Here is a 26,017-nt window from a genome sequence, read left to right on the forward strand (position 1 = left end):
GATGGTATATGTGAACAACTTGTTTTGTCATAATCAACTCTAGTTTCAATTTAAAGAATTTTGGGGTGTATCCAATAACACAAGAAATTTATAAGGACCCGAGTTTAAAGTGAATCCGTTTTCTCTGGAATAATGTGGGGTTTCTTTGAGTGGCATACATCTTGTCTTATGTAAGATATATAGTTATTTTTATTTCATTTTACTTCCCCTGAAGACTTTCTCTGTGGCAGTCCCTCTACCTACAGTCCATAACTTTCCTTTCGTATATCATTCTTTCTTTTTACTGAGAGTAAATTTTGTTTACTTCTCAGAATCACGTGAGGGACTGCTGTCAGGAAAATTTGCTTTTCACAAACCTAAGCAAGCTTACAATTTCTCAAAGCACCACCACCTTGCAATTCCCAGCAAAACCATGAATAGGTGAGGTGCAGAGCCCACAGACCCAGTGGCCCAAGCTACTTTCAAAATCCCACAAAACTGTTTTTATGTTCATTTCTTTCACAATCAGAAGGAAAAAATAGTGTAATAATAATGAACACATAATAATGAATCCAGCCTTAATTATATTAGTTTTTAGTCCAACACAATCATAAAACATAATTTAATTTTTTTTATTTTTACCAGAGAAAGGGGCCTAGTAAAGCAAAAGTACCTAGGTTCCATGGAAGGCATTGTGTAGCCCTCTTGCCAAATGGTCTATACAAGAGTTTAAACACATTAATAAAGATACAGATATATAAACATCAAATCACTACATTGTACATTTGAAACTAATATAATATGTCAATTATAGCTCAATTAAAAAAGTAGTGTAAGTTTAGTAGTGTAAGTTCGCTGATGACAATGTAATTTTTTATATTTCACATTAGTTTGTGTACCTTGTTTTGATTTTCCCCAAAACTATATTTACCTTCAGAAAAAGTTTATTTAAAACCAGAGCCAATTTTTGACTCACCCCTTATGTCATTGCTAAAGTTTTCCCCATATGTTTATTGAAATATAATAATAAATCCAGTTTTAATAAATTTGTAATATGTGATTCTTTACTGAAAACTTTTTTTCTGCATGTCAAAAGATGTTCTCTCAAGAATTATGAAGCCGCGGCTGGTATAGCTCAGTAGATTGAGTGTGGGCCTTTGAACAAAGGGGTCACTGTTTTGATCCCCAGTTGCTGATTGGGGTACATGCTGGGTTGCAGGCCAGGTCCCTGATGGGGGGGCCTGCAATAGGCAACCACCCACTGATGTTTCTCTCCCTCTCTCCCTCCCTTCCCCTCTCTCTAGAAATAAATAAATAAAATCTTTTAAAATTAAAAAAAAAGAATTATGAACATCAAGGCTAAGACACTGCTCCTTTTTTTTTGAAGAGAGCTTTTTTTTCTGAAAGGTTTGAAAATACTTAAATGGAAGAAGGAGATTTTTCATGATTAGCCAAATTCAAATATTGAGAGAATTAATAAGGCTAATATTTAGTAGAAAGTGCTTCTCTGGTGTTTGAGGGTTCTGGTGCATACATTCAGGACTCAAAAATTTGTCAACTACATACTCTGATTTTTTTTATGTCCTATAATGTGACCCTGGCCAGGTAGCTAGTTGGTTGGAGCATCATCCTGTACACCAAAAGATTGAATTCAACCCCCTCAGTCTGTGGTGAGTGTGGGAGGCAAATTATGGATGTTTCCCTCTCACGTAGATGTCTGTCTGTCTGTCTCTCTCACTTTCACTCTCTCTCTCCCCCACTCTACTTTCTTCCTATAAAAAAAACAATGAAAACATACATTTGTGGAAGGATTAAAAATAACAGTGGTGGAGGACTTCTGCCACGATGGAGGCATAGGTGGAAACACTGTGCCTTCTCCCACAACCAAGTTTGAATACAACAAAGGTTTAGTAAACAAAGACGCAGCCAAAGAAGAGAAAATTGAACTAAGGGAAATCCAACAACAACCAACCGTTCAACTCGACCGGTAAGAGGGGCGGCAAAAGACCCAGCAAAAGAGCAGGGTCAGGCAGGAAAGATCCCCAACCCAGGTGCATAAGCAACCGGGGTAGCAGCGTGGACCCAGTGAGGGTGCGAGGCAGGCTGGCTGCGGTCACACAGTTGCATGCAGATAAACCAGCAGAGGAGTGAGCAGTGAGATGGACCACACCGGCCCCAGAGGGCGAACCCAGTGAGTGGGCAAGGCAGTGGCCTGAACACGGTCACGCATTCGTGTGCAGTGGGATAGACTGTGCGGGCCCCGGTGGCGGGAAGCAGCAGAGGGGACCCGCCATTGCCCCTCTTTGGACCCTGCCCCCACATACAGTGTCACAACCCAGTGACCTGGGTTGCCCCGCCCTGGTGAACACCTAGGGCTCCACTCCCCATACGTAACAGGCACAAACAGTCCAAAATATGGCTCAGGAAGAACTCAAAGCCCCAGAGCCGATAACTCTAACCAACCAGGAAATAGCAAACCTCTCAGATGCACAGTTCAAAATACTGGTGATCAGGATGCTCACAGAACTGGTTGATTATAGTCACAAATTAGAGGAACATATGAAGGCTAAACTAATTGAAATGAAGGGAAATGCACAAGAAACCAATACTGATGGAAAGGAAACTGGGACTCGAATCAATGGAGTGGACCAGAAGGAAGAACGAAACATCCAACCAGAAAAAAATGAAGAAACAAGAATTCCACGTCAGGGCACATGCCTGGGTTGCAGGCCAATTCCCAGCAGGGGCCAGTTCCCAGCAGGGGATGCACCGAAAGCAACCATACATTGACATTTCTCTCCTCTCCTTCCCTTCCCTTCTAGAGATAAATAAATAAAAATTTAAAAAAAGAAAGAAAGAAAAATTGAGTTGTCAAACCTTTAAAAAAAAAAAGAATTCCAAAAAATGAGGAGAAGCTTAGGAACCTCCAGGACATCTTTAAACATTCCAACATCTGAATTATAGGGGTACCAGAAGGGGAAAAGAAACAGCCATGAGTGGAAAACTTATTTGAACAAATAATAAAGGAGAATTTCTCCAATCTGTCAAAGGAAATAGACTTCCAGGAAGTCCAGGAAGCTCAGAGAGTGCCAAAGAAGTTGGACCCAAGAAGGAACACACCAAGGCACATCATAATTACATTAGCCAAGATGAAAATGAAGGAGAGAATCCTAGAAGCAGCAAGAGATAAGGGGACAGTCACCTACAAAGGAGTTCCCATCAGACTGTCAGCGGACTTCTCAAAAGAGACCTTCCAGGCAAGAAGGGGCTGGAAAGAAGTATTCCAAGTCATGAAATCCAAAAACCTACATCCAAGATTGCTTTATCCAGCAAAACTTTCATTTAGAATGGAAGGACAGATAAAGTGCTTCTCAGATAAGATCAAGTTCAAAGAATTCATCATCACCAAGCCCTTATTATATGAAATGTTAAAGGGACTTATATAAGAAAAAGAAGATGAAAAATATGAACAGTGAAAGGACAGCAAACTCAGTTATTAACAACCACACCTAAAACAAAAGCAATTTAAGAGCACAGCTAGATCAGGAGCAGAACCATAGAAATGAAGAACACATGGAGGGTTAGCAACAGGGGAGTGGGAGGAGGAGAAGTGGGGAGAAGGTACAGAAAATAGCATAGACGGTAGGTAGAAAATGGATAGGGGGAGGGCAGGAATAGTATGGGAAATATAGAGTCTAAAGAACTTGAGACACGTGGTCATAAACTAAAGGTGGGGAATGATGGGGGAGGGGTGTGCAGGGTGGAGGGGAATGAAGGGGGAAAATAAAACAACTGTAATGGCATAATCAATAAAAATATATTTTTTAAAAAAGAGGAAAAAAATAACAGTGATGATAATAAAAAATAAAAACCTGCTCTGGGTACAAAGTTTAGACATGCCTGGAGGAAAGCTTAAGTAAGAATTCTGCAATAAAGACTAAGAGGTGGAGAATTCAAAAAGACATATACACCTTTGTGCTCATTACAGCATTATTTATAGTAGCCAATATATGGAAGTAACCTAAGTGTCCACTGATAGATGAATGGATAAAGAAATGGTATGTATATATAATGGACTATTACTCAGCCATAAAAAAATGAAATCTTACTATTTGTGACAAATAGGTAGACCTAGAAGGTATTATGCTAAGTGAAATAAATCAGAGAAAGACAAATACCATATGATTTCAATTATATGTGGAATCTAAGAAACAAAATAAATGAACAAACAGAAACAGACTCATAGATACAGACAACAAACTGATTGTTGCCAGGAGGGAGAAGGGTGGGAGGGTGAGTCAAAAACGTGGAGGGATTAAAAAGTATAAACTGGCAGTTACAAGACAGTCACAGGAATGTAAAGTACAGCATAGGGAATATAGTCAATAATATTGTAGTAAGTATGTGTGGTGTCAGGTGGGTACTAGAATTATCTGGGGGATCACTTCCTAGGTTATATAAATGTCTAACCACTGTGCTGTACACCCGAAACTAATATAATATTGAATGTCAGCTGTAATTGAAAAAAAAATTTAAGTACTAGGCCTTGGCTACATAGATCAATTGGTCAGAGCAGGCGTCCCCAATCCCTGGGCCACAGATCCGTACCAGTCCATGGCCTGTTAGGAACCAGGCCACACAGCATGACGTGAGCAGCTGCACATCCTCCTGCCTCCCCCGCCTCTGACCCTCTACATTCCAGGAAGGGAAAAAGTGTTTTCCATGAAACCAGTCCCTGTGCGCCAAAAAGGTTGCATACCTCTGGGTTATAGTTTCATCCTGATACAATAAGATTGTAGATTTAATCCTAGGTCAGGACACCTGTAAGAATCTACCAATGAATGCATAAGTGGGTGGAACAGCAAATCAGTATTTTCCTCTCTCTCTCTCTCTCTCATTAAAAATCAACAAATTAACAAAAAAAGACTAAAGGCTGGAAGTGCAGAATTTTAAAAGAACGAGGTGCCTGATCAGGGTTGCATCAAATTAAAAAAAAATCCAGGAATATAACAACTCATGGCTGTCTTTCTTGTGAGGAAGAAGTCAAAGTTAGACTACAAAGGTGATCAGACCATTTAAAATTCTGTGGTGGGAGGAAGTGTTAATTCTTTCAACCTGAATCATAGCATTTTTTAAAAAGCAAATTAAGTTTCCACAGCCCCCCACCTTTTTTCCCATTTCTAACATTTGTCCCAATCTAGCAGAAACCTAAGTAGGTACACAAACTCTAGCCATGGTGATATTGTAACATGATGTTAATTTAATTGATCATTTTTCCAATTAATATTCTAGGCAGAATATTTTAATACCAATGTGTTTTGTTTAAAATGTTTGAGTGCACTCAAACTAGCTACAGACAAAGCCTAAGCCCCCTCTAATTTACTAAAAATAAATGACTCACTTCTAAACTCAATTAATAGTTACTAACTACAGAAGATACACTCCTCAGCTGGTGTCCACAAACGCATGGTTTGAGCTTCAGAGTGTGTTAGGAGAAACTTGGTCCCTACTTAACCCAAAATGACTTTGTTTCAACTTTAAAAAAGAACTTCCTTTTTTAAAAAATTATTTTATTGTCTCAGTGGATTGAGCGCAGGCCTGCGAACCAAAACATCACCAGTTTGATTCCCAGTTGAGGCACATGCCTGGATTGCAGGCCATATCCCCACTATGGGGTGTGCTAGAGGCAACCATACACTGATGTTTCACTCCCTCTCTTCCTCTCTCCCTTCCCCATGTCTCTAAAAATAAATGAATAATGCCTTTTAAAATTTTATTTTATTGTTGTTCAATTACAGTTATCTGTTTTTTCGCCTGACCACTCCCCACCACCCCAGCTAAACCCACCTCCCTCCCTTGCTTTCACCCTCCCCCTTGGCTTTTGTCCTTGTGTTCTTTGCAGTAGTTCCTTATTAGGAACTTCCTTTATTTGGAATAATGAGTAGCTTTGTTTAAGGGGTAGCAAATTCTGGGCCTGCCCTCTACTGAATAAAGTTTTAAGACAGTTTCTCCAGATAAAGTTTAGATTGGAAAACATTCACTATGCAATTATTATTAATCTTATTTCATTCTCTTCAGAACATAAATAGGAGCAATGGTCTATCACCTGTATTTGAGTTACCAGACAAAAGCTACTGACATGCCAAATATACTAAACTATTATAGATTCTTGATAAGTAGCATCTTTTCAGAGCCTGCATCATCTGTAAAAATCAATATCAGCAGCAAAATTTTCTTGACAGCATGGTCCAATTTTTTAAGTAAAGACTTATTTTGTTTATAAAAGTAATACAGCTCTATTTTCCAGCAATATGGGAGAAGAGATAAGCCTTTAACTATAAAACCTACAAATGCCAGATAATGTACCACAATTGTTTTCTAAATGCAGAGCTGAGATCAGAAGAAAGAAATGGAAACATGCAAACCTGAAAGAGTTGAAAACTAAGATGGTAAGTTAGTGCTCTCACAGGATTTGCAGATTTCTGAGATTTAGTGTTTAGGGTTTTGAGGACTACATGGGGAAAGAAACACTAACCTTAAATCAGGACACTATGAATTGAATATTTTCTGCATGAAGCTGGAACCCTCAGTGACAAGGTAAGCTAGAAACATCAGAAGAAATAAGAAAAAGATAGATGAGTATAGCTAATTAAGAAAAGACCTGAAGTGCCCTGGCTGGTATAGCTTAGTGGATTGAGCACAGGCCTGCAAACCACACGATCGATCGATCGATCGTGGTTTGATTCCCAGCAGGGCACATGCCTGGGTTGCAGGCCAGTTCCCAGCAGGGGACGCACGAGAGGCAACCATACATTGATATTTCTCTCCTTCTCTCCTTCCCTTCCCCTCTAAAGATAAATAAATAAAATCTTTAAAAAAAAAGAAAAGAACTGAAATTAATAATATAAAAACAATTGAACATAAAATTAATAAAGTCAAAAGTTGGTTCTTTGAAGATAAAATAGACAACCTCTGTCAAGATTAATTAAGAAAAAGAAGAAAGAAAAGGAGGCAGGGAGGGAGGGAAGAAGGAAGGAGATAAAGATTAAGGCAGAGATAAATGAAATAGAGATGAGAAAAGCAGTAGAGAAAATCAGTGAAACCAAAAATTAGTTCTTTGAAAAGATCAATAAAATTGACAAAATTTTAGCTAAATGAAATAAGAAAAAAGACAGAAGACTAAAATCAGAAAGGAAAATGGAGACATACTATAAATTCTGCTGAAATATAAAGGGTTGTAAGAGAGGACTATGAATAATTATATATCAAAATATTGGGTAACCTAGCTGAAATAGTCAATGTTTATATCAGAAACACAAAACCTATCAAGAATAAATCAAGAATAGATAGATGGACTTCTGGCCCTGGCTGGTGTAGCTACACTCTCCATCTAAAAACAAAATCTCTAAAAGAGCAGCAGGACTTCTAGTTGATATGGTGGCATTGGTAAACACAGGTGCCTCCTCGCACAACAGCAATCATTCAGAACTGTCAGAAATTGAGCTGAATGGAAGTCCTAACATCTGTGGAATTAAAGAAGAAAACACATAGAGACTGGTAGGAGGGGCGAAGATGAGAAACGGGCTGGTTCCACATCCACATGTGGTGGTTAAAAATTGGGAGAGTATCTCAGGAGTGAGGGGTCCCACATCAGGCAACTCAGCCCAAAGTTCCAGTGCCAGGGAGATAAGCCTCTATAACGTCTGGTTGTAAAAACCAACAGGGAGGGGGTTGGGATGGGGGTAAAAGGCAGAAAACTGTACTTGAACAACAATTAAATTTTTCAAAATTAAAAAAAAAACAACAACAGAGAATGAGGCTGTGGAAGACAGAAACTTCTGAAGTTCCAGGCAATTCCTCTTAAAGGGCCCATGAACAGACTTACTCGAACTCACTCCCTCTGAGATCCAGCCTGGAGGCAACAGACTAAAAGGCATCAGAGAAATATTAGGAGGAACTGAATTGTCTGGCATCAGGGCAAGAGCTTGGGCGTAGCTTTCTCCCAGAGAGAAGTGCTGGCAGAGGCCATTGTTCTTGTTTTGAACCCTCCTCCCGACAGAGCCAGAGCTGACAGGCAGCACCATTTCTGAGACTCCAGCCACCTGCAGATCACTTGGTAGCTTTATGCCCCAGAGAGTACACAGGTGGTGGCTGACCTTGAACATGCCAACATCAATCAAAGCTCAACTATAACAGATGATACAGTTGGACACCCAACTTGGGTGAACACCTTGAGCACCCAGCTTGGGTGAGAGGTGAGGCTGTACAACCGGATTCTATAGGACCCCTACTATATTAGGCCATTCTACCAAGCTTGGGAGACATAGCTACTCAACCTAATACAAACACAGGGAGGCTGCCAAAATGAGGAGCCAAAGAAACATAACAAAAATGAAAGAATAGAACAAAACTCCAGAAAAAGAACTGAACAAGACGGAGACAAGCAACCTGCCAGATGCAGAGGTCCAAAACACTGGTTATAAGGATGCTCGCTGAACTTAATGAGAACCTCAACGGTGTAAAAAATATCTAGTCAGAAATGAAGGATACACTAATTGAAACAAAGGACAATTTACAGAGAATCAACAGGAGAGTGGATCAAGACAAGAATGAATAAGGAAGTGAAAAACAACCAATAAGAACAGCAAAAGGAAAAAAATCCAGGAAAATGAGGATAGTGCAAAGAGTCTCTGGGACAACTTCAAGTGTTCCAGCATTTGCATCATGGAGGTGCTGGAAGGAGATGAAAGAGAGCAAGAAATTGGAAATCTTTTTGAAAAAAAAATAATAAAAATTTTCTAACTCGGTGAAGGAAATAGACATAGAAATTGAGAAACTACAGAAAGTCCCAAACAAAATGAACCCAAAAGAGGCCCAACCCAAAGACAAATCATAACTAAAATTCCAAATGTTAAGGACAAACAGAGAATCTTAAAAGCAGCAAAAAAGTAGTTAGGAGTTCCAGGCCAAGATGGAAGCATAAGTAGAAACCCTTTGCTTCCTTGCACAAACAAAAGGAGGATAAAAACCAATCTAAAAACAATAAACAACCAGAAGTGCCAGAAAATCAAACTGCATGGAACTCCAACAATGAAGGAATTAAAGACATGCTCAACCAGACTGGGAGGAAGGAGCTGGGAAGCTGAGTGGATGGAGAAGACCCATGGCAAGGTGGTGGACTGCACAGGCAGGGCTGACTGACAGGAAGCTGAAACTCAGAGCTGACTGTGGACTATGGTAGGGGTTGACCCAGTGGGAGAATCTCCCACTCTCACGTAAGAGTTTATTGGAAAGTGGGCTAGAGCCAAGCAGGTAAGCTGCGTTGTTCCCTCTCTGACCCTTACCCCCACAGCACCAAAAAGCAGCCCACTCTGGTGCATACCTAAGTCCTCACCCTTTTACAACTCAACAGATGTGCCACAGCAAAGAAATATGTCCCAAATGAAAGAACAAAGTGAAACTCCAGAAGAGACAAGCAATAAAGAGATAGTCAACCTATCTGATGAAGGATTTAAAGCCCTGGTAATTGAAATGCCCACAGAACTGATGGAGCCTGGTTGAGAAATGAAAAAACAAATGAAAGATACCCAAAGTGAAATAAAGCAAAATATTCAGGGAACCAACAGTGACAGGAAGGAAACCAGGACTCAGATCAATGATTTGGAACAAAAGAAAGAAAGAAAACATCCAACTGGAACAGAATGAAGAAACAAGAATTCAAAAAAATGAAGAGAGGTTCAGGAGCCTCTGGGACAACTTTAAATGTTCCAATATCTAAATCATAGGGGTTCCAGGAGAAAAAGAACAAGAGTAAGAAATTAAAAACTTATTTAAACAAATAATGAGAGAAAACTTCCCAAATCTGGAGAAGGAACTAGACACACAAGTCCGTGAAGCTCAGAGGGTCCTAAATAAATTGGACCCAAAGAGGAACACACCAAGGCACATCATTACTAAGTTACTCAGGATAAAAGATAAAGAGAGAATCTTAAAAGCAACAAGAGAAAAGGAGACAGCTACCTACAAAGGAGTGTGCATAAGACTGTTGGCTGATTTCTCAAAAGAAACTTTGCAGGCAAGAAGGGTCTGGAAAGAAGTATTCAAAGTCATGAAAGGCAAGGACATACGTTCAAGATTACTCCATCCAGCAAAGCTATTATTTAGAATGGAAGGACAGATAAAGTGCTTTTCAGATAAGGTCAAGTTAAAGGAGTTCATCATCACCAAGCCCTTATTATATGAAATATTGAAGGGTCTTATCTAAGAAATTGAAAAAGGTAAAAAATTATGAACAGTAAAATTACAACAAATCACAACTATCAACTATTGAACCTAAAAAAAAGGAAAAGAAAAACAATGAAAACAAAAACTAAGCAAACAGCTAGAACAGGAACAGAATCAGAGAAATAGACACCACATGGAGGGTTTTCAGTGGGGAGGGGAGGGGAGGAATAGGAGGGAGAGGTACAGGGAATAAGAAGTGTAATCGGAAGGCATAAAATAGACAGAGAGATAAACAATGGTATAGGAAACAGAGAATTCAAAGAACTTATATACACAACCCATGGGCATGAACTAAGTAGGTGGAAGGCTGGAGGGTTGGGGGTTCAAGGCAGAGGGAGGATAAAGGGGGAAAATTGGGAAAACTGTAATTGCATAATCAATAAAATATGCTTTAAAAAAAAGAAAAGCAGTTAGTTACCTACAAGGTAGCTCCCATAATATAGTCAGTTGATTTCTCAGAAGAAACTTTGCTGGCCAGAGGGATTGACAGGAAACATTCAGAGTGATGAGAAGTTTACCTACAACCAAGATTACTCTAACCAGCAAAACTATCATTTATTTCTTTTATTTTTAAGTAGATTTTATTGATTATGCTATTACAGTAGTCCCATTTTTTCACCCCTTTATCTCCTTCCACCCTGTAACCCTACTCTGTCCAGCATTCCCCACCTGCTTAGTTCATGTCCATGGGTCATACATGTAAGTTCTTTGGCTTCTGCATTTTCCACACTATTATTAACCTCCCCCTATCTGTTTTGTAGCTACCAATTATACTTCTTATTCCCTGAACCTTTTCCCCATTCTCCCCCTGCCCCTCCCTGCTGATAATCTTCCAAGTGATCTTCATTTCTGTGATTCTGTTCCTGTTCTAGTTGTTTGCTCAGTTTATTTTCGTTTTTTGTTTTAGGTTCAGGTGTTGATAGTGTAAGTTTGTTGTCATTTTACTGTTCATAGTTTTGGTCTTCTTTTTCTTAGATAAGTTCCTTTAATATTTCATATAATAAAGTCTTGGTGATAATGAACTCTTTTAATTTTATCTTATCTGGGAAGCACTTTACCTGCCCTTCCATTCTAAATAATAGCTTTGCTGGATGGAGTAATCTTGAACGTATGTCCTTGCCTTTCATGACTTTGAATACTTCTTTTCAGCCCCTTCTTGCCTGTAAGGCTTCTTTTTGAGAAATCAGCTGATAGTCTTATGGGCACTCCTTTGTAGGTAACTCTCTCCTTTCCTCTGGCTGCTTTTAGATTCTTTTTTTTTTATTTTTAATCTTGGGTAACTTAATTATGGTGTGTCTTGGTGTGTTCCTCCTTAGGTCCAACTTCTTTTGGACTCCTTGAGCTTCCTAGGCTTGCATGTCTATCTCTTTCACCAGGTTGGAAAAGTTTTTCTTTATTATTTGTTCAAATAACTTTTTAATCTCTTGCCTTTTCTCTTTTCCTTCTGGCACCCCGATGATATGGATGTTAGAATACTTAAAGTTGTTCCAGAGGCTTCTAAGCCTCTCTTCATTTTTTTGAATTCTTGTTTCTTCATTCTGTTCCAGTTGGATGTTTATTTCTTCCCTCTGTTCAAAAATCTTTGTTTGAGTCCCAGTTTCCTTTCTTTCACTGTTGGTTCCCTGTATATTTTTCATTTCACTTTGTGTAGCCTTCACTTCTTCCTCTATTTTGTGTTCATACTTTATCATTTCTGTGAGCATCCTGATTACCAGTGTTTTGAACTCTGCATCTAACAGTTTGGCTATCTCCTTGTTGCTTAGCTCTTTTTCTGATCTATTTTTTCATTTGGGCCATATATTTTTTTGTCTCAGCATACTTGTTACATTGTAATGGGCAGAGCCTTAGGTATTTGCCAGGGTTGTGGCAACCCACTTTGCTGCATTGCTGTGCTGTATGTGGGGAAGGGGTCAGAGGGGGAACAATGCTGCTTGCTCAGCTATTGTCCCACTTTCAGTCATGTCTCCTGCTACCCACAATCGAATTGAGCTTTTTGAGATGCTGCCCTGGTGCTAATTCCTGGGTGGGTGAGCTTGTGTACATTCTAGAATCCTACAGACCCCTCCAATGGACTCTCCTGTGAGACTGACAGTTTTTCCTACAGCCACTACCCCCACAGGTTTTTACAGCCAGAGATTTTGTAGCTTTCTTTTCCTGCACTGGAACCCTGGGTTGTACAGTCTGCCTTGCTCCCCAATTGTTCCTCCTGGTTTATCTGCACACAAATGTGGGACTTCCAGCCACTGCCTTGCCTGCCCAGGCTAAAAGCTGCCACCTGGCCACTCATCCTCTCTGCCCCAGCTACCCGTCTCAGTCCCTCCTACCAGTTTGGATAAATGTTTCTTTTTTAACTCATTGGTTGTTGTATTTCCATAGTTTGATTTTCTGGAAGTACTGGTTGTTTTTGTTTTTAAACTTGTTGTCGTCCTTCTTTTGGTTGTGGGAGGAAGCAGAGCTTATCTATGTATACCTCCATCTTGGCCAGAAGACAGCAAAGCTATCATTTAGAATCAAAGGACAAACAAAGAGCTTCCCAGACACAAAAAAGCTAAAGGAGTACATCACCACCAAACCAATATTATGTGAAACGTTAAAGGGTCTTGTTTAAGAAGAAGAAGATCAATGACATGAATAATAAAATGGCAATAAATACATCTATCAAAAATTGAATCTAAAAACCCAAAATAAACAAACAAACATAGTGGAAACAGAATTATAAACACAGAGAACATTTGATTGCCAGATTGGGGGGGGGCAATAAGTGAAGTGGTAAAGGGATTAAGAAGTACAAATTGTTAGTTACAGAATAGTCATGGGGATGTAAAGTATAACATTGGAAATGGAGTAGCCAAAGAACATATATGTATGACCCATGGACATGTACAACAGTGTGGGGATTGCCTGAGGGAATGGGTGGGGAGGCTTGGTCAGAGAGGTGTAAAGGGGAAAAAATGGGAAAACTGTAATAGCAAAACAATAAAATACTGTATAATTTTTTAAAGAAATAAAACATGAAAACTGTAAAAAATAAAATACTCTTAATAGTTTTTAAAAATAATGAATAAATAGAAAATCTGAATAAACCTGTAACTTGTAATGAGATTTAATCAGCAATTTAAAAAATTCCCAACAAAGAAAAACCCTGGACCTAATGGATTCAATGATGAATTCTATCAAACATTTGAAGAAGAGCTAATGCCAATCCTTCTCAAAGTTTTCCAATAAATCAGAGAGGAAGAAACACCTCCTAACTAATTTTCTTAGATAAGCATTATCCTAATACCAAACCCAGATACAGATCCTATAAGAAAAAATACTATATCCACTATGACCAATATTTCTTATGAACAATAATGCAAATATCTTCAATAAAATAGCAATAAATCAAGTTCTGTAGCATATTAAAAGAACTATACAGCATGAAATATATTAAAGAAGACATATTTATTAAATAAAAATTGCAAAATATAGGTAATTGAGAGACCGAAAACCCATAATTTCACTACCCAAACAACCACATTGTTATGTGTCTTTCCAGGATTTTTTCCTACACTTTAAAAAAACATAGTTTTTTTAGTTATAGAATTTATAACTTTATATCCTGTTTTTATTTTTCTTTTTTAAGCATGAATTATGTATCTATATTTTAAGACTTTATTTCTTTTTAGAGAGGAGAAAGGAGGGAGAAAGAGAGGGAGAGAAACAGCAAAGTGTGGTTGCCCATCATGCTCCCCCTACTGGGGAGCTGGCCTGCAACCCAGGCATGTGCCCTGACTGGGAATCAAAACAGCGACACTGGTTTGTAGGCAGTCCGTCAGTCCACCAGCCAGGGCTTATATCCTGTTTTCAAACTTTACCTGATATCATGAGCATTTTTTCATGTTTTTATTTTTTTGTACACAGAGCCTAAAGATAGACAAATATTTTGTGTCTTGGATGGTAGTTTTTTTCTCTTCCTTCTTTTGGAAGCACAGAGGAGGTGGCTCAGGGGAACTGGGCAGCTAAGCGCAGCAACAAGATTTTAGGTGTTCCATATCAACATCCTCTGCTGAGCTCAGAGGACCCCTTTCCACCAAAGCCATTCCCTCAACTGGAATCCTTTCTTTGTTATTATTCCCATTTTTCTATAAAGAGCAGCAGCACAGGGGTAGGTCTCTCTCTGGGAGCACTTCCTGAATGTGTCCAGCTATACCCACCCATCTGTGACTTGATGAGAGCTCAGAAATTGAGAAGCATATTGCTTCTTTGCTTGTCATATTTTCCTTAAGAAAATTTACTTTCTGTGTGTTCCATCATGTTGTTAGTATGTATGTGTAATAGTGTGCGTGTCCATGCCCCTTATGGAACACTGGACATTGCCTTTATACGTTAAATAATATTCCATCATAAGGATAGCCCATAATTAGCTTACTATTTCCATGTGTTGCTCTTATATGTAAAGTTTTGATGGCTATCGTTGCATATAATATTTGGTTTTATTTTCATTATTTCAACTTGCTTCCTTAAGGTAAATTTCTCTAAGAGAAATTATTGGTTAATGCTGTTATAAAATCTTCATGTCATTAATACATACTTTGCAGAAAAGTCATGTCAATTTAGTCTCATTAGCAGTATATGAGAGGGTACCTGTTGCCTAATACCCTCTCCCTTTGAAAAAATCTTTGGTAATACCAATTTCAAACAGGGGTGTGCCTTGTGTTTTGACTTTATTATAAGAACTTGCTAGTCATGGGCTGAGTTGACCAGAGTCTCCTTCGCTAGCAAATAGCAAGGTGAGCCCCTTCATGTCGATGACAGTTTTATTGTGTAAGGATAGGAGATGCAGTCTTAACAAGACTCTAAATCTCTTGGGCTTGTTGCTAGAAGGAAGAGATTAGCATTGGTTACATCAAAACCACAGTGTTGTATTTGTCTTTCACCACCATTTAAACAATAAATCTTAAGCCACTCCTTCAACGGGTTATTCATCTATTTAGGAGACCAGTTTTCAGGTAACCCAATCTACTAAACTTGAGTAGGTTATTCTTAGGCTAGTAATTCTGGTGGGCTCGGGGCAGGGGGAGGTTGCTACAGAAAAGTTCTTTTTGCCAGGGAAGTGATTCTTAAAGGTTAGGGTGCATCTGAATCTCTGGGAGAGCCTGTAAAAATGTGTTCTGGAGCCCACAACCAGAGTCCAAGGCCCTATATATCCAGTGGAATCCAGGAATCTGCATTTTAACACACACCTAAGGTGATTCTGATACAGGTGGTTTATGAACTACATTTTAAGAAACACTATCCTGCAAAACAACAAGAGAAATTTAAGGAAAAGAAATATTATCCTTAAAATAAATGACAGTATCTGCTCCTAACATTTATTATACACTAAAACGACCTTACTGAGGTTGTAAGGCACAGAAATGTGGTGATTAAGCTTTATTCTAAAGAACATTCCCAGGCTTATTCTTGCTGCTCAGGCTTTGCTGGAATGAACTGACCTAGTCTTTTACCAGAATGCAAGTCAGACTCCTTAGTTCCCATCAGTGTGTTGGACAACCTAAGCCTGTGTTTCTCACCCTGCCCAAACATTTGCAGAGCAGAGAGCTAGGGTTTTGACTATGAAGAATTAGTATCTGGGAGAAATGGGTTTCTCCTCTCCTCTCCTATCCTTTCCTGATCTGTCCTCTCCTCTCCTCTCCCTCCTTTCTCTATGACACTTTATCTTCTACTTCACTGAAAAGACCAAAACCATCTTATCTGATCTCCTTTAATGTCCCAGAACCCTCTCCACTAGGAAATGTCTCTGCCTTCTCCAGGCTCCTTATCCCAAACCAAAAGAGAGGCTAAATCTCCACTGAAAGGCTTCTCTCTCTCTCTCTCCCCCTTGTCTGCTCCCCTCCTCCCTCCTTGGATGGCTTAGTCCACCACATTTCTCTGTCCAAGAGTCTTTCTGCATCGCTCCTTCTCTTTGGCCAACAATCACATTTACGTCTCTCTTGACCTAAAATAAAAGTCTTTCATGCATCTTATTTTCTCCTTATCCCCCTCTTTTGTTTCACCCATGATCATCACTTCTTTTTCATCATTTACTTCTCACCTGAATCACCTCACTGAAAACATTTTCCTCAAAAGTTACCAAAAAACTCCTTTCTAGTCACCCAAAACAATTTCTTCTCAGTTCCCATAAGCTTCTGTAAAATTTGGTGCATCCACTTATTCATTCATTCAACAAATATTCATTAAACCTCAACATTCCCTTCTTCAACAGTGTCCCTTAGTGTTTGCACAGACTTGCCCTCCTTGAAGCTGTACAATTCTTCTCCACCCGACATTTTCCCTGTTCCTTCTGTTCTTCACTGTTACTGTTCTCTTGTCAGATCCCGATGAAGTCAGTCTTCTGGGTGCCTTCTCCAGCCCTTTCCCTCTCTTTCCACACTTTTTTCCTGGCTAAATTTTACCTATTTTCATGCTTTACAAATCTATAATACTACACTGACTTCGCACCCATTTTCCAGACTCACTTTTCCAGGGGTTTCCTGGCTGGTCTATCAAATGCAACATGCCTAAATTGAACTTTTCCTTTAACTGTTTCTTCTATGCTCCTTCTTTATGTTAATTGTAACATCAGTCCCCCAGATATTGGGGCCAGAACCCCCTGAGTCACCTTTGATTCCTTCTTCTTCCTGTCTCCAACATCATAGTTTGGCACCAACTACTATTCTGCCAAATTATGTCTCCCATCATGGCCTCTTGTTCACTCTGCTATGTTACTCTCATTACCCTATTGCCACAGCCTCCTAACTGCTCCTCCTGACTCCTCCATTCCCTACCTTGACTCTTAGCTTTTATCACATCATCGCTGGATTCAATCTTCAGCTATGGAGACCGGGAAAAAGAGTTCCTTATGTCATTTTCTTAGCAGAGATTGCTTTATAAAAGGCCTGTATTGCCTGCCCTGAAAGCAGCTGCTTGGATCCTGAAGGCAAGGATCTAGTTGTCTTATCAGAGCCACAGAGAAAGTTGGTTGGAGTTGTTCCTGCAGTTCTCTCACAACTGTGATAAGAAAACTAAGGTCCTGAAGCATGTGTCCTCAAAGGGAGGACATTTGGAATTGGCTAACCTTCCTTTGGTTATGGCTGAGAAGTGTTCAAGAGTCTTGTCAATGGCCCTGACTGGCATGGCTCAGTTGTGAAAGGTCCTGCAAAATGAACCCGCAAAGTGAACCTGCAAAGTGAAAGGTCGTTGGTTCAATTCTGGTCAGGGCACAACCCTGGATTGTGGATTAAATGTTTTTCTCCCTCTCTTTCTCCCTCCCTTTCACTCTCTCTAAAAGTAAATTTTTTTTAAAAAAAGAGTCTTGTCAGTGGGTCTGTTTGCCCTGTAGAATGATTTCTGTAGTGAGGAATGCCCACTATCAAGCCATTTCCACCCCACAGGCGGTTTCTGCAGAAGATGTTGTCTTCACTTTGAGTCCTTGAGTATCAAATGACTGGGGATTTATGACTTGTACAGTTGTGTTGACACCGTGTATTTGTATAGGTCTTTATAGTTTCTCTCAGTTAATAGTACCCCCACTTAATAGATGAGGAAAACTGAGATTTGAAGAGGCTAAGTGACTTGTCCAACATTACATAACTTACAAGTGACAAGGCTGGGGCTCACAGGTAAGAGTAAAGACTTGGGAGGTATGATCCGTGGCTCAGCAGTGGGACTGTCATCGAGTGCATGGCCTTACCACAGTTGGGCTCTTCTAACCCTTCCTCCAAAGAGCTGATGTAAGAAGTGGACAAACAATGACTGACCTGCCCTGAGTTCTTGGCCTGCCACATGTGCAGTGATCTGACCCTGGGGATGAGTCTGGCACATTTTCAGTGGCCAGTGATATGATTTCAGGATATTTCTGCCGGTTTTCCTGTTGTCTCCTTTTCTGTGATGATGTCAGAGTGAATTGTGATGGCTCTTGACCCCTGGGGTGACAAGACTATTGTCAGAAGACCTGAGTGTGGTATCACCTAAAATTGGTCATTTTAAAGAAGTTCTCCATGGGACAGTGAGGGCACTGGAGCCAACACTGAGACGTGGAGTTCCTCACTGTGACTCCTGGAGCCCTCATGGATTTCTCTGCCACCTCTGCAAGGTGGTTCCCCCCTCCGCCCTTGAACTGTGTCTGCTGGGAGATGTCTAGCAGTTGTCCTAAGTCCTCTCAGGATTGCAGGGCTGACAAGGTCAATGGTGTCAATAGGCATTTCTCCTGTGTAGCCCACAGGGATGATGAGGTGATGGGTGTGCTGTTAAGTAAAGGAGTGGTGGCAGAAATGGTGATGATGGTGGGAAATAACATTCCTACAGAGTGATGAAGTCCCTCCCTGAAGAGAAAACAAAGCCTGTGTCTTGCATGCCTGTGTTGTGGGCAGAGGCTTATTTATAGTGCCTGGTCTGTTTGTCTTGAGTTATTCCTGGAACCGGAGATGAGGAACCCATTAGCCATTTCACCCACAAAGTTTCACTTTTCTGCTGTTATTTCCTGATTTGTGAGGCTCTTCGCCAGGCTATGCCTAGGGCAATATAGAGCCAGGAAAAGGCCAGAACTGCAAGGATAGCTTTGAAGAGAAAACTGACTCTAAGACGGACAGCGGGTGCCCTGAAAGGTGTGAGGAAGTTGGAGGAGGGAGGCAGAACCACCAGCCTTGCTGCCCCATGCAGGGACCCCAGGGCCACTTGGGTGTGTGTCTCAGCTTTAGAATCAGTACAACACCCCTCCCCACATGGTGTCTGGATGCAGCCTCAGCCCCTCTCACAGAGGAAGAAGCAGGCTGTGGAAACTGTTACACTCAAATCGGCACTTCCCAGGATCAAGGCTGAAGATTCTCTGTCCAAATATTAAAATTTCCAAGAAGTTCTGAGGCTGTGGGTGATTTCAGGCTTCTGCCCCTTTGTGGTCGGAGTTTGAGAGCTTCCGGCATGCAGAGATGCCCCTCAGGGCTGGTGTGAGCTGGTGGATATGATGGTTGTTGAAGCTGCTGCTGTAGGGACTGTGACAGGTGACAGTGGTTTGTGTTCCTGCTGTTATCTTAGTGGAAACAGAAACTGACCAGTGTTGGGATTGTGGGGCATTTTTCCTCCATTGTTCTTAGAAACCAAAACAAAAAGAGAAACTACCTCAAAGTACCCTATCCCCAGCCCCTGGAACAGCAGCTGGCACATAGGAATTACTTCATAGACCTCTGCTGAATCAATGAAGTCACATATCCCCATCTCTTTGGTTCCTTTAGCTGAGGTTGGAGAGAAGCCGAGGTTGTACCTGTTTTTCCTCTGCCTGTCACAGTGGTCCCAAGCCAGGAGGAGACCAACCTGATGGTTGTGGCCTAGGAGGTGTGACCAGCATGGTGGCTGAAGTCAGCCAAACTCCTGTGGACAGCTCTAGGCTAGGAGGGTGTGCCTCTTTTGGATGGAGCCAGGGAGAGGTGAGCTCCCAAACCAAGATGGTGGAACATAGAGACTGAACTTCTGAGGAGGGAAAGGTGTGGGGGAAGAGGAAATTGGGGCTGAGCTGGTGAGCATATGGTCAAAGCTGGGTTTTGACACTTGTTGGCTTGGTTTTGGAGCTTCTAGGGTTGTTGCCAGGAGTAACCTTGGTGCTTGTCACACCAGATACTGAGAGAAATTAAGCCAAATGACCCATGGCAATATCCAAGGTGAAGAAATGTCTGTTCATAGGTATTGTTTGAGGTGTGACTTCAGTGATATAGTTGGAAAGAAGAGATAAGATTCTTGCCTTGGAGTCAGCTGTAAAGGGTGGATTCTAAATTATTTTCCTCAGTGTTATTGACCTAATAATGATGTTACTGAGGTCAATTCAAAGGAGGTGGCTCTATTTACCCATAAAAAAAGGAAGGGGATACTCAAGAAAGCTATAATGATGTCAGTGACTTTTCTGATATCCCAGTTGCCTCAGAACATGGGTCAGCTGGTCTTTGACTTGGGAGAGGAGGAAATGAAACAGGAAAGCTGTATTGTAGTAACTGTTGTGGTTTGGTGATTCCTGACATACATGGTACTTCCTGATACCACCTAACAAACAAGGTCCTTTCTGAGTCTGAGATAGACAAGTACCATCAAAATCTGACAAGGCCATGGGTTCTAGGGTTAAACCGACCAACATTCACCATGCAACTGGGGCCAGTTACTTGACCTCTCTGAGGCTTAGGGTCCTTATCTATAAAAGTGGGATGATAGTAGATAATGGTAATACCAATGGAGTAATGTATGTAAAGTGCTTAGCTCAGTACCTAAGTTCAATAAATGGCACTCTGTGCTGCCTGTTATCTTGGTCTCCACAAATTTCTGGGATCCTGGAAGAGGCAGCTACCCTTGAGACTGTGTCCTTATTAAGGGGGAACTTTCACTTACTATTGTTTTTATACGTGTTCATTCCCTTTCCAGATCTCCACGGCTACCAAGAGGCCAAACCATAGCCTGAACCCCTGCAACCATCTCCTACCCGGCCTGCCATTTCACTCTTCCAATCTGTTTTCCTCCACAGTGACCAGAGCAATTATTCCAAGGTTCTAATCCAAGCATGCTACTCCTTTACCTAAAACCCATCACTGTCTGTCCACTTTAGTTCCTTAAATTCACAGTCCATTCCATAGTTTATAAGGTCCTGCATGACCTAGCACCTGCCTACCTCTTTCAAGTCCTCCAAAGGGTCAAACTCTTTCTTGACTCAGGGTGCCTTCCCCCTGCCCAGTTCATGCTGCTCAACCCCACCCCTCCATCCAGCGTACTACTTAGCCTTCAGGACTCAGTTCACACGTACAGAGAGGCCTTCCTAGACTTACTAATTTAAACAAAGTCTCCCTATTGTACTGTCATCATAACTTTTATTCAATACGTCTAACATGACATTTGTAGCTGGGAATTTTTATGTAAATATTTTATGTCTCTCTGTATGTTAGATCTTATATCTGAGAGGCTGGGCCTTGTCTGTTCCATTCTTCACTGTGTACAGACACAGTGCTGCCTTAAAACAATGTCAGGTACATGGAAGGCACTGTTTAAATAGTAGTTTAATGAACAAATGCAGGAAAATGACAACAAACTCACAACTATAAACAACTGAACCTAAATAAAACAAAAACAAAAACAAACAAAGCAAACAACTAGAACAGGAACAGAATCACAGAAATGGAGATCACATGGAGGGTTATCAGCGGGGAGGGGACTGGGGGAAGAATGGGAGGAAAAGTACAGGGAATAAAAAGCATAATTGGTAGATACAAAATAGATAGGTGGAAGTTAAGAATAGCATAGGAAATGGGGAAGCCAAAGAACTTATATGTAAAATCCATGGACATGAACTAAGTGGGGGGAAATGCTGGGGGGAGGGGGGTGCAGGGGGGAGGGGGATAAAGGGAGAAAAAAAGAATGGGACAACTGTAATAGCATAATCAATAAAATATACTTAAAAACAAATATATGGATGAATGAATGCGTGAGAGAGTGAACAAATTAATATATCTCCAGGGGTTGTAAATGCTTCTGGTCTTCCTCCATTGATGGGCTGAGCTGATTTGAAGGTTTGTTTGTAAAGGGTTGTGAGCTGCAGTGCAAACCCAGTGAACAAGGATTCAGGAGGCTGGATTCTAGTCCCAGTTGCCTTTTTTATGAGCCGTGTGACCTTAAACAAGATTTGGAGGTCTGAACCATGACTTATTCATTTTTTGTGTCCAGAATACTTGGCACAAGTAGGTCAGCAAATGAATAACTCCAAACTCTTTCCTTTTCTGAATTCCCCTAAACTCAGCAACAGGACTTTTAGAACTCAAACTGAAACTCTGGTTGAGGGTATCTAAATAGAGAGTAGATGTCACATAGACCTTAAAAATGTCCATGTGGATAGTGAGCCACCTGCAGCACAAGCCAGTGCCCTCCATGTGAGCAAGGCCATGGTTATAGAGGCCACACACACACAGATGCCCAGTTCCTGGGACCTGTTTAGTCTCAAGGAAAAAGTATAGTATTTAAACCTCTATAAAATGCCAGTGAATTGAGTTCACTTCAAATCGACAAACACCGCAGCACCATGCTGGGGAACAGGGATACAAGAATGACTAAGTGTCTGCTTGCCATGAATTCAGCTTAGTAGGAAGGAAGATGAACATTAGAGGCAAAAGGTTGGAACTAGGAGGAGAGACAGCCTATAATGTCTTCAGTCCTGGTCTTTAGAAGCAGCTCTGAGAGCTACATTCTGTGCCTCTCTGAAGCATAGCAGTTCCACAAAACCAGAGAACAGGCACAGTAGCAAACCCACTTGTTTGAGCACATAAAAGGCAGCTGCTTCTTGGCCTCTCCTAGCAATGAAGACATAAATCACACACATAAAACACGGCCAACACAGCCTCTGCCTCCAGAGCTGAGCCCAGAGACCAAGGGTGTGGAGGCGTTGCCAGGCAAGAAACCACGAAGCAGTGGTGTCAGCCAGAGCAGGGCCTCTGACTGATGGAACACCTGGTGTGCATTCAGTTCATAAAAGGAGCCACCTTCTGAATAAACCAAGCTGGCTCTTGTAAACCCGCAGGAAGGACAGGGTTCATTTTTAGAGACTCAAGGATCCTTGGATGAATGGAAATGCCTCTGAGCTGACAGAAGTGCCCCTTCCATTCCGGGCTCCCTCACCCTCCTCACCCGCAATCTCCCAGCCCTAAAGTGGAGTGGTTCCTCTCTCACACTAGGTTTCATGGCTCTTCCACTTTATATTTTGTTTTATCCTCTCTACAACTTCTTCCCATTTGACTCATCTTGCCAATGGAAACAGTGAATTAAAGGAAACTTTCTCAAGTACCCTGGGCTGGTAGGTGGCAACCCTGACATGGGGCCTTCTGATTTGGAGTCCCTGCTCTTTGCCGTACACTTTGCTGAACAATTGGCCTAAATTTGCTCAATTTTCTTGTCCGTGTCTCTTGTTCAGAAACTATCTCCTTCTGGGTGTCCCCAAGAACAGTGACGGCTTGGCAGGGGTGGGGGTGCGGATGGCCTGTGGAGAGTTTTGGTGGCCTTGGTGGCAAGTTGGGTGGGTCTCTGTCAGACCAACAGACAGATTGGGGGGTTCTCTGGGAAAGGGAGAGCAGGAGACCCTTCTCTCGGGGGCCCCCATGACCATGGATCTCCCCTGTCCTACACTTGTTATAGTACCATATAACCTCCCAGTGGCCCCATAGGGCTCCTTGGTTACTGGGCCATGTTAGAGACTGATGCTTATTTTTGAGTCAGGTTTATTACTGTATGGAATCAGGGTTGCCAGGCTGTCATCTGAGTCATTCTTGCTGAGAGCCACCAGTAGCCACTGAGTTCCTCTGGCTCCCTGCCCAGCCCACCTATATTCACCGTCTTTTTCTCCTTTCATATTCAAGAGTCAGGGCTTTTCCTTAAGATCACCCTGAGCACTCTGGCACCTTTGTGGAAACTCTGGGGCTTCTCCCTTTGGCCTGGGCAAGGGTGTTGGCAAGTAAGTGTGGAAACGGAGCTTAGACTCGAATGTAGACGGGGCACCCCCAAGTTCCCTCAGGGATCCAAGACCATGGTACCAACCATTTTCCACTCTCCCAGAAGCTCCCACTAAAAGATGTGGGGGGCTAACTGGTCGGCCCGTGGAGACTACTTTTCCTTCCAATGTTCTCTTGGAGCTCAGTCAGATGCTTGGGGTGCCACCTCCCACCTCACAGCCCCTCCTTTCCCGGCCCTGTCCATTTTGTCCCCTTCAACAAGGCACAGGGCTCTGCACTGCAGGGCATCTCCACATTTCCTAAGGGTTATCACAGGGACTCTCATCTGCTTCACAGTCCTTCTATCCCTCACACCCTGTTGCTCCCCACCTCACTTGCCTGTCCAACCCCACTCTAGTTTTTGCCCTTTTGGGCTCCTCTCCACAGACTTCCTGGCTTCTCCTAAGCTTGATGGCTCTAACACAGGACCAAGTGTGGAGCCGGTACCACTTCTTGTGTTGACTTTAAATCACAAAAAAAATCACCATCTCACTTTTTATGTAGGGAAACTGAGGCCCAGAGAGGGATACAATAGGACCTAGTCACAGGAACCAGATCAGTTAGCGGCAAAGCCAAAACTGGGTCCCAGGGCCCTTAACTCTAAGCCACCTTCTTCCCATTACCCATAGTTATGACTCCCAGGGACACGCCTTCTTCCACATCCACCTATTTTACCCCTAGGACAGGACTCTTAGTGGCTAGGCTCTGAAGGTTCCTCTGGCTGCTGTTTTCTGTATGCTGACTGAGGGGGAGGATTAGTGGGAAATGGGTGGGGACGGCTGCTTTTAGCTAAGCCTTTAAACATTTCAGAGAAGGCAGAATATTCCCCTTCACCAACTTCGTGTCTCTTACTCTCTGTAAGAGAGCCTGTTCCTTCTGGCCTGCTCCCCAAGAAATGACTCCTTGGGTGAAAGCCTCTCCAGGCTTCTAGAGCAAAAGAAGGAGCTGTGATTATATCTTTGGTTTGATCTCCTGACCCCTCACAACCCCCTGAGCCCCAGATCCTCAGAAGACTGAGACATCCAGAAATACAGAATGAAACCTGGTCCTAGAGCCAGAGGGGCAGCTTAGGAGATGGTGAGGAGAGGCCTGTGGGGGACCCAGGGGGAATTTTTGTAACGGGCCTTGCTTCCACGCTGGCTCCATAGAGTTCCATACTAGCTCCATACAGAGAGGAAGTCGGGGTGTGGGGGGAGGCCCAGGCCAGCACCAGGGCTAAGAGCCCTGCCCTAAAGACATTAGCCCGAGAAGAGGTGGAAGACACGAAGCTGACTGCCCTCATCTCAGCGGCCCTCTAGGCCCCACCTTGTTTCTCCCAGCCAGGCTGCCTCTTCCTTTCAGTTCTGCCTGTTTCCTTGATGCTTTTCCTCTCTGTGTGTCTACGTTGTTTTGATTCATCTGTTTCTCATTCATCTTTTCCTCTGTCTCTACATCTTTATATAATTTTTTCTCCAGGTTCTGTTACTTAGTTTTCCTGTTTTTCTCTGCACCAGTCTCTCTCTTCAACCCTTTCTTCATCTTTCTATAAGCACTGCCTGTCTTTTTCTTTCTTCAAAAGAAGTGCTAGCTCCCCCAGTGGGTTTCCCCAAACCAGGGCACTCCTGCCCCTGAGACATCTCTCTGCTTATTTCAGTCTCTATCTGTTCTTTCTCTCTCTAGCATTCTTCCCCTCTCTCTCTCTCATCTTGCCCCTCTCTGTTCATCCATTCACCTCTCTCTCTCTCTCTCTCGCTCTTGCTCTCTCTCATTCCACCCCTTGTTTTTGATAGGCCCCAGCTTCCCCAGTGATCTCCCTTCTCCTTACAATGTTGCCCTAAGGGCATCACTTACCTGGCATCACTGGCCAAAGGAGGCAGAAACATAAGCAGCTCAGGAACACTGAGGGGACCCTGCTCCAGTTCGCTCTCCTCATAGCTTCAGAAAAGCCCTTCAGGTTCCCCTGGGATTGAGCACGGAGCAGTGGTGTGGAAGCAGAGTTGAACCTGTCCCCACCAGCTGCTGGCTTGAAACAGGTGTATTTCCCTGAGGGGCCAGAGTACCACGGAAAGAGGACAAAAGAAGGTGGGGCCCCATGCCAATCATCCTTGCCCTGTCTTTTCTTTCTTCAATCTCCACCCTCTTCCCCCACCAGGAAAAAAAACTATGTACTCATTGCTCTGCTCCTGGTCAGCCTGAGCCAAGTAGGAGGAGGGAAGGGAGGGGACATGAAGAAATAGAAACCAGGGAACACT

The 26,017-nt window shown here is 42.1% G+C and overlaps 1 protein-coding gene across 1 annotated transcript in view; it reads right to left on the reverse strand.

Annotated features, from left to right (window-relative positions):
* The window catches only part of MUC4 (mucin 4, cell surface associated), a 60,439-nt gene extending 34,637 nt beyond the window's left edge, over positions 1 to 25,802 (reverse strand). Inside the window, exon 1 of the mRNA XM_037033661.1 lies at positions 25,617 to 25,802. Coding sequence (XP_036889556.1) covers positions 25,617 to 25,698 — 82 coding nt within the window. The 5' untranslated portion in view covers positions 25,699 to 25,802. The remainder of the gene's footprint in view (positions 1 to 25,616) is intronic.
* Between the last annotated feature and the right edge of the window lie 215 nt (positions 25,803 to 26,017).

This window comes from Sturnira hondurensis, unplaced genomic scaffold (genome assembly GCF_014824575.4).
Source record: "Sturnira hondurensis isolate 20B ecotype Veracruz unplaced genomic scaffold, ASM1482457v3 Scaffold0021765, whole genome shotgun sequence".
NCBI classification, from domain to species: domain Eukaryota; kingdom Metazoa; phylum Chordata; class Mammalia; order Chiroptera; family Phyllostomidae; genus Sturnira; species Sturnira hondurensis.